Here is an 8653-nt window from a genome sequence, read left to right as displayed (position 1 = left end):
TCCTGAAATTGTTAATATGATTTGTTTCAGAACTCATTGAGTTTTTTCAGAAGTACCATCCTGAATTCTCTGTCATTTAAGTCGCATATTTCTATGTCTGTAAGCTTATTTTCTGGAGATTGTTCTCTTTCTTTCTGAGATGCCTTGTCACCTTGGTTGTTCGTGGTGTTTAATGGACTATTTCTCCACCTGGGCATTAATGGAAGTATATTCTGCTTTTTTTTCAGAAAAAAGATTTATTATATAAATCAAAAGGCCTCTCTTGAGCCTATTGCAAAAAAGGTGTTTTTCTTTTGGTTTCCAGTAGGTGGCATCTAAGCCTCTTGGATCCCTGCTTTATAGAAAGCCTTAATAATGCCGTTTTTTTTCTTACAGATGTTTAATCACGCTCGCTACCCTGAGTCTCAGTCCCTGTCAGTGTTAGTGACAGCTTTGATGGCATTTGCTCTGATTCCCCTGGGGCTCCATGGTGTTTGGTCTTGGAAGATATGGAGGGAGGGGTCCTCTGTGTTGGGGGATAGGGGCTGTGGCTCAGCCTCGGTTTTGCAACCGCGGCTGTTAAAAATCAACTGTTTCTCTGCCATCCCCATTTCTCTGCCATATCCACTTCTCTGCTCTGTCTCCTGATGCCTAGACACTGCCGCTGGCCACGTGGATCTCACAGCTCTCCTAGGCAGGACCATTCAGGGAACCCACTGAACCTTCTCCCCTCCCCCTCCTCTTACAGGGAGCTGTGGCGGCTGCGAGAGGAAGCTTCATTTTTTCTCCCAGTCCACCACCTGACACCCGGGGTTTTGGCCTGTGGTAGCTCTTATGCGCAGATCCTACACTCAGATGTGCTGGTGTGCAGTTTGGGTGATTTTTTTTGTTGTTGAATTTTAGATGTTCAGCTTATTGTTTCAAGAGAAGAGATCTGGGGACGTCTCTCACTCCGCCATTTTTCTGACCTCTTGTGTCTTCTTGAATTCTTTCAATAATGTCTTGTCCTTTTCAGTGTACAGGTCTTTTGTGTCCTTTGCTAAGTTTATTCCTAGGTATTTTATTTTATTATATATACACCCATGGGTGTATACAGATATATACATATATACACCAATATATATATATATACATATATATATATAGCATTGTGTGTTCACAGCACATAGTTAGATTTCTTTCTGTCATCTCTTGAATTCTCTGTTATTTAATTTTTAGTATATAGAAATGCAACAGATTTTTGGATATTGATTTTGTAACCTGCAACTTTACAGTGTTTGTCTTTTGTGTCTAATAGTCTTTTGGTGGAGTCTTTAGGGTTTTTTATAGAGAGAATCATGTCATCTACAAATAGTGACAGTTTTACTTCTTCATTCCCAGTTTAGGTGCCTTTAATTTCTTTACTTGCCTCATTGCTCTGGCTGGGACTTCCAGTACTAGGTTGAATAACGGTAGCGAGAGTGGGCATCCTTGTTTTGTTCCTGATCTTGGAAAGCTTCCAGTTTTTCACCATTGAGCATGATATTAGCTGAAGGTTTGTCATATACGGCTTTTATGTGTTGAGATACTTTCCTGCTATACCCATTTTATTGAGTGTTTTAATCATAAATGCATGTTATATCTTGTCAAATGCTTTTTCTGCCTCTTTTGATATGATCATATGATTTTTTATCTTTTACTTTTTTCATGTGGTGTATTACATTGATTGATTTCTGGATGTTAACTATCCTTGAGGCCCTGGAATGAACCTCACTTGATTGTGATGTATTATCTTTTCAATATATTGTTGTATTCTATTTCCTAGTATTTTGTTTAGGATTTTTGCATCTATATTCATCAGCAATATTTTTCTATTTTTAAAAATTCTCTATTTTACTTCTGCCAAGTTTTTTATTATTTCCTTCCTTCTGCTTACTTCAAGTTTTGTTTATTCTTTTTCTAGTTTCTTTGATGTAAAGTTAGATTATTTGGGATTTTTCGTGTTTCTTGAGGTAGGCCTGTGTACCTATGAACTTCTCAAAATTGCTTTTGCTGCATTCCATAAATCTTGGAAAGTTATGTTTTCATTTTCATTTGTCTCAAGGAAGTTTTTGACTTTCTGTCTGATTTCCTTTGATCTATTGGTTGTTTAGTAGCAAGTTATTTAATCTGTTTCTGTTATTTCCAGTTTTATTCCTGTAGTTAATTTCTAGTTTTATGCCATTTTGGTCAGAAAGTATGATTGATATAATTTCAATATTCTTGAATTTTTGTGGCCCAATATGGTCTGTCCTGGAAAATGTTTCAGGTGCACTTGAGAAAAATGTGTAATCTCCAGAAATATATAAATGTCTATTTAGTTGATCTGGTCTTATGTAGCATATAGGCTATTATTTCTTTATTAATTTTCTGCCTGGATCGTCTATCCATTGAGGCACGTGGGGTATTAAAGTCCCCAACTATTATTGTATTACTGTTAATTTCTCCCTTTATGTCTGTTAATATTTGTTTCATATAGTTGGGTGCTCCCAACTACATTGTTACAACCTCTTCCTGAGTTACATCCTCTTCTTGGATTGTGCTTCTTTGCCTCTTTTACATTCGTTTTAAAATCTATTTTGTCTGGTATGAGTATTGCTACACCAGCTTTCTTTCCATTTCTATTTACATGGATATCTTTTTTTTTTTTTTATCAACCCTTCACTTTCAGTCTGTGTTTCTTTCAATTTAAAGTGAGTCTCTCATAGGCAGCATATAAATGGGTCTTGTTTTTTTCCCCCATTTTGCTACCCTGTGTCCTTTGATTGAAGCACTTAATCCATTTACATTTAAAGTAATTATTGATAGGTATTTGCTTATTGCCATTTTGTTAATTTTTTGGTTGTTTTTGTCGTTCTCTGTTCATTTCTTCTCTTGATCTCTTTCCTCTTAACTTGCTGGTTTTCTTTAGTGTTTGGTTTGGGTTCCTTTCTGTTTATTTATTGGTAGGTTTTTGTTTTGTGGTTACCATGAGGTTTATATATATCATCTATATCTATGGCAGTCTATTTTAAGCTGATAGGCATGTAAGTTTGAACACATTCTAAAAGCACTGCATTTTCACTGCCCCCCCCTTCGTTTTTCACATCATATTGTCTACTTTGTTTTGTGTATTCCCTATTTAGTTATAGCTAATTTTGCTACTTTTGTCTTCTAACCTTCATATTAACTTTTTAGTGGTTGATTCACCGTGTTATATATTTGCCTTTAACAGTGAAATTTTTTTCTTTACTGTATTTTCTTATTTCTGGTTATGACCTTTTCTGCATAAAGAAGACCTTTTAACATTTCTATTAAAACTGGTTTAGTGGTGGTGAACTCCTTAAGTTTGTTTTTTCTTGTCTATGAAACTCTATTTTTCCTTCAATTCTGAATGATAACCTTGGTGGGTACAGTATTATAGGTTGTAGGTTTCTTTCAATACTTTAAATATTTCTTGCCACTCCCTTCTAGCCTATAAAGTTGATGCTACAAAATCATCTGATAGTCTTATAGGGTTTCCCTTGTATGACATGTTTTTTCCTTCTTACTACCTTCAAGATTGTTTCTTTATCCTCAACGTTTACCATTTTAATTACAATATGGCTGGTTGTGGGCCTTTTTGGATTAATTTTGTTTGAAATGCCCTGTGTTTCCTGGACCTGGATGTTTGTTTCCTTCCCTAAATTAGGAAAGCCTTCAGACATTATTTCTTCAAATATACTTTCTGCCCCTTTTTCTCTTGTCTCCTGGAATCCCTATAGAGCAAAGATTAGAGCACTTGACGTTGTCTGAGAAGTACCTTATACTTTCCTCATTTTTAAGAATTCTTTTTTCATTTTGCTGTTGTGATTGGGTGATTTTCACTATTCTGTCTTCCAGGTTGCTAATCTGTTCTTCTGCATTAACTAATCTGCTGTCTATTCCTTCGAATGTATTTTTCACTTCAGTTAATGTATTCTTCATCTCTGATGGTTTTTTATTATATTTTCTAGCTCTTTGTTGAAGTTCTCTCTGAGTTCCTCTATTTTCTCAAGTTTGTTGAGCATCTTTATGACCATTTCTTTGAATTCTTTATCAAGAATTTTATTGGAGTGTTTCTCTACAATTTTTTTTTATTCCTTCATTTGGGGCATATATTCTTCTGTCGCTCCATTCTGTTTTTATTTACTGTATTTGTTCCTGTGAGTTAGATGAAATAGCTCTCTCTCCTAGTCTTGAAAAATTAGCCTCTGTGTAGACTTTGTGCTGAATGGTTTCAGCAGGCTGGTTGTAGGGTAGGCACATGTGGTGTCTGATGTGTCACCTGGCCAGAAGGAATTAATTCTAGGTGGGCAGCTTGGTGGGTGTGCGCTTCCTTGCCCTTCTGATCCAGGTGGGGCTGTCCAGTGTGCCTGCAGCACTCACCGTTGCTTTGTCTGTTGCCCAAGCCTGGTCTGGATGGGGCCACTCTGAGTTTAAGCATTGCAGCACCCTACTAGTTCTATACTTACTCCTGACAGGGCAGCCCTGTGTGTACATACCACAGTGCTTTGCTAGTTTTACAGTTTCTCCAGACAGGGAAGCCCTATATGCCTGCACAGCATTGCCACACCAGTTTCTCACCTTCTCCATGCAGGGTAACCTCGCGTGTGGGTACCACAGTGTTTTGCTAGTTCTGTACTCTCTCTGGGCAGGGTAGCCTGCGTGTGCACACAATAAGTGCATGCATTAGTGCCCTGCCATATCCGCTAGATCAATCTCTGAGTGTAGGGCCCCATGTGGGTGGGCTATGGCATCCTCCTGATCCCGCTGGATCTAGCTCTGGGTTAGGGGTGGGGGTGGTGGCTGGGGATGCGCTACAGTGGCCCTGCAGGCCAGCTAGAGAAGCTGGATAGAGATCCCGCCCGCTCTTCAAGTGTGGGGGAATGTAAACAGTAGTGCTCACTAGATCCTCTGGTCCTGGATGGTTCCCTCAGCTCCTGGAGAGCCCTCATGGTTTTCCAACCTTCTCCAGGTGGTCTCTTTTGTTCATAATGCAAAAGCTGTTCAATTGGCCCTCAGTTGTATCTCAGAAGAAATTGCTTTAAATATAGGTATATATGTGATGTACTCTTGGGAGGGAGCAAGCTCAGTATCCTCCTATACCTCCACCTTAGACCCACATCCAAAATAGTATTTATCTTGATTACCGTGTTTTTGCACCCAAGGCAAGTACCTCACTCACATCACTCATTTCGTCCTAGTCCAGTCGTGTGGGTCAGAAGGTCTGGCCTAGAGCCCTAAGCTGTGTTTCTCATGTGGTCTCAGCTCACGCCCGTGCTGCTGTACCATGGCCCACACTTTGATTAAGGAGGTTATAGGATCATACTGTCTGACATAGACCATTAGATTCCAACTTAGGATTGAGAGAAATATTTTATTTGCCCCTATTCATTATTTTTCTCCAAAAATACCTAGTGAAAAATATAATAAGGCACCATATAAAATGCCTTGAAATTTTTCTTAACAAAATCTATGTAAATACGAGATGGCTTGAAATTAGTAAAAACGTCAACTTGAAAAGGAAATTCCATCTGTGCTGAAGATCTTGTGGGTATTTTTTATTGAAAGATCTTTTTCCTTCAGTAATGGACATATACATTTAAACTTTATACAACCAAAATCTCAAAATAATATTAAAATCACACTATGGTATTTTCATGGTTATGTCTCACTTAATTTTATTGTTGGTAAAAATATTGCAAGACACTTGTAACTCTAATGTTTCTGCTTTAAAATAAGCAATTAAACTAAACATCACAAGAAGAGACCATAAATACATACTACAATTTGCTGGTAACTTGCTAAAATGATAATTTAATAGTAATTAATATATAAGAAACAATTGCACTTGAAAAATTTAAAAAGTAAACAAAAAACTCTAGTTTTATATATATATATATATATATATGTCTATGAACAGAGTTTAATCATCTATAACCTTGCCAGAAGTATGTTTGTTTAAAAAAAAAAAAAGCTATGTATTTAACATAGCAATCATTCATTTAAAAAAAAAAAGTCTTGAATTTTTTAATGTTTTTATAGAATTTCCCCCATAGTTTGTGGATCAGAAAAGACTGCAACATAACTTAAGCAAAATAACACTTCATTGGTATTTAGTGCAAATTTGGAGTAATTTTTACATGAAATATTAAACACATAGCCTTTAGAAATTGTTGGAAATAAGTGCTGTGACTATGCTTTCCTCAGTATAATCTCCTTTTAAAGATTTTGATGGAGACTTTTTAACTGAGGTATTTCTACTACTTTGTATGGGCTTGGTGGTAGATGAATCAGTAGAGAGTGGATTCATCTACCATTCTTTGTTAATGATCTGATTTCTTTGCTTGTTTTTTTTGCCATTACTGGGATACAACTCAGTAATGATTACATCTCCAAAGCTGAGATGAAAGAAAAAGTCAATTTAGAAGAATTATTATAGCACTATAATTCCAGGGCTGTAGGTAGAAAAATTCCTATTAAAAAGTAGTATATTAGTGAAGAAATCATTGAAATTAACAAATGCCTAGATATCTGATTTAGAAATGAACATCAGTGTGGAAAACATGCAGTGGAATATTAACTGCTTCCCATAACAATAAAAAAAAAAAAATAAAGTTACACTGATTCTTAATGGTCGGAAAGTCCAGTATATATAATGAGTCTAACTTGTAAGAGTACAACTACCCACTTGATCACACGTGCCAGCTGCTACCATGAGGCTGAGCCACCATTTCCAGAAAAAAAATGCCTTCTACATGGTAAATAACTTCACTGTCATCCTTTAAGGTAAACGATAGAATAACAACGCATTGCCTATTGAATGAGCATAAAGGAAAATAATGATGCATACTAATACAATGTGTTTTTATAGGAAAGGGGAAAAGGAAGTAATTCTCTCTGCACTGGGCAAAGGATTTGTACTTATATTTTGGAGTCAGAAGCTAAGAAAATGGGAATATGCCAACACCGTGGAATTTAAAGTTAGTACCAGCAATGTGCAGGTTTGCTGTATGTCTGTTTCATGTAAAGAGAATTTAGGGAAATTAGTGAATATATGTGGCTTTTAAATTGCCAAGTCCCTTCTTTGTATCACATGTGTATAATAACAAGGCCACTTAAAACTGAGATGTTTTTCAAAGGTAGCAAGGTGAATGCTCTAAATTATAAGTGCTACTGAACATTGGACTCTAAATATGAATTGCTCGATTACGATAAAGAAGCAAACTTCCAGTAGGAAGTCCTTAGTACAAAGCCTCCAAATCTAATCTTCCTGTTAACTTTCCCTAAAGACAAGAGAATTTTCAGAGACATATAAAGTCAATAGCCTCTTATGTCTTGTACTAAATGGCTGGTTTGGGAGGTTGTTTTATTATTTTTCCCGTCTCACTTTTGCTTCTTTGGATGAAATGTCTCCCCTTCAGAGTTTTAAAAACTAGATTACAGTAGAAGCAGTGTATCCCAATGTTCTCAGGCTTTGGGATATATCAGAATTCATCTGAAGAATTTTTGCCAGAACATATATTCATAGCCCTGTCCTCACAGGAGGCCTGGGATGGAACCTGGACATCGTGAGAACCACTGCACAAGATGGGGATATTTAGAGACAGATGGAAAATTTGTGGCTTCCTTTCCTTACTATATTAAATAAAAATGTCCCCTGGGAGCCAACTCGGCCAAACGTTTAACATGGCCTTAAGGAGAGTACTACTATGGTGAGGCCTGTAGATCAACAGTGCAGTAGAAATGTGAATGGATTCGCTTTCTGAGTCACAGTTTCAGGTTGAGGAAAACTGATGAAAACCAGACATGAGCACAAGTTGGGAGCTAGACTGTTCCTCGCAGTTCCCAATTACTCACTGGATTCAGGAGAATGGGCATTCTTGTTTCTATCTATATATGATCCTTTTACCATTATTGTAGAAAAAAGTAGAACTCTACAAACACGGCAGGATAAATATTTTAGAAAAAAGAAACTGGGAGTACAGATTCAAAAATACCATTACAGGATTGGCAAACGTACATGTTCCGAATGGTGCGTGGGTGTATATGTGTGGAAGGGCTGTGGAATGAGTGTGGCAGGCTCTCCCGGGGAGCTCTTAGTCTGGAGGTTTTGCTTCGTGTGGTCCTTCGGACAGAATTTTCTCTTTAGAACTGCGAGGAACTCAAGGCACCGGGACCTAGGGTTGTGCAAATACATTCTTTACAAGGAACATCACCAGTTTGGTTTCTAAACATTATTTTAGAGCCTAGAAAGCATGCTTCTTTTCCCTAGCTTGGTTTCTTTACCTCATATAAAAAAAATAATAAATAAATAAAAAGGGCAAGAGAGGAGCCAATAACTGGCAACAACAGGAATGGACAAGAGTCACTCTTTACTTAATAATCTGTGGACAGTCGCTCCAGGCCTTGGCTTTCCTTTTGGCCAAAGCTAGCCAGGCTGGTTCTGTTGACACGGGGGCAACGTCTGGGGTAGAAAACCTCTTGGTGACTTCTTTCACCAGTGGCGCCGGGGGAGCTGAATCAGAGATCTCCACTGGATTGCATTTTGAAGGAAAAGGAGAAAGGTATAAGTCAGAGCCACATTTTGATTTATCAGAGGTATAGGATTCAGAAAGGAAAACTCAAGTGAAACTCTGGATATCTGAGGAGAATT

General features: G+C 37.3%; 1 protein-coding gene across 2 annotated transcripts in view; it reads right to left on the bottom strand.

Annotated features, from left to right (window-relative positions):
- Positions 1 to 5534: 5534 nt before the first annotated feature.
- The window catches only part of KIAA1211 (KIAA1211 ortholog), a 52138-nt gene continuing 49019 nt past the window's right edge, over positions 5535 to 8653 (bottom strand). For both annotated transcript variants that reach the window (XM_025040289.1, XM_006922516.3), the window contains one exon: positions 5535 to 8533. In XM_025040289.1, the coding sequence (XP_024896057.1) occupies positions 8373 to 8533 (161 nt within the window). In that variant the 3' untranslated portion in view covers positions 5535 to 8372. The remainder of the gene's footprint in view (positions 8534 to 8653) is intronic.

Source organism: Pteropus alecto, unplaced genomic scaffold, assembly GCF_000325575.1.
Source record: "Pteropus alecto unplaced genomic scaffold, ASM32557v1 scaffold57, whole genome shotgun sequence".
NCBI classification, from domain to species: domain Eukaryota; kingdom Metazoa; phylum Chordata; class Mammalia; order Chiroptera; family Pteropodidae; genus Pteropus; species Pteropus alecto.
The sequence above is the reverse complement of the archived record's forward strand: the minus strand, read 5'-3'. Positions and strand labels throughout refer to the sequence as shown.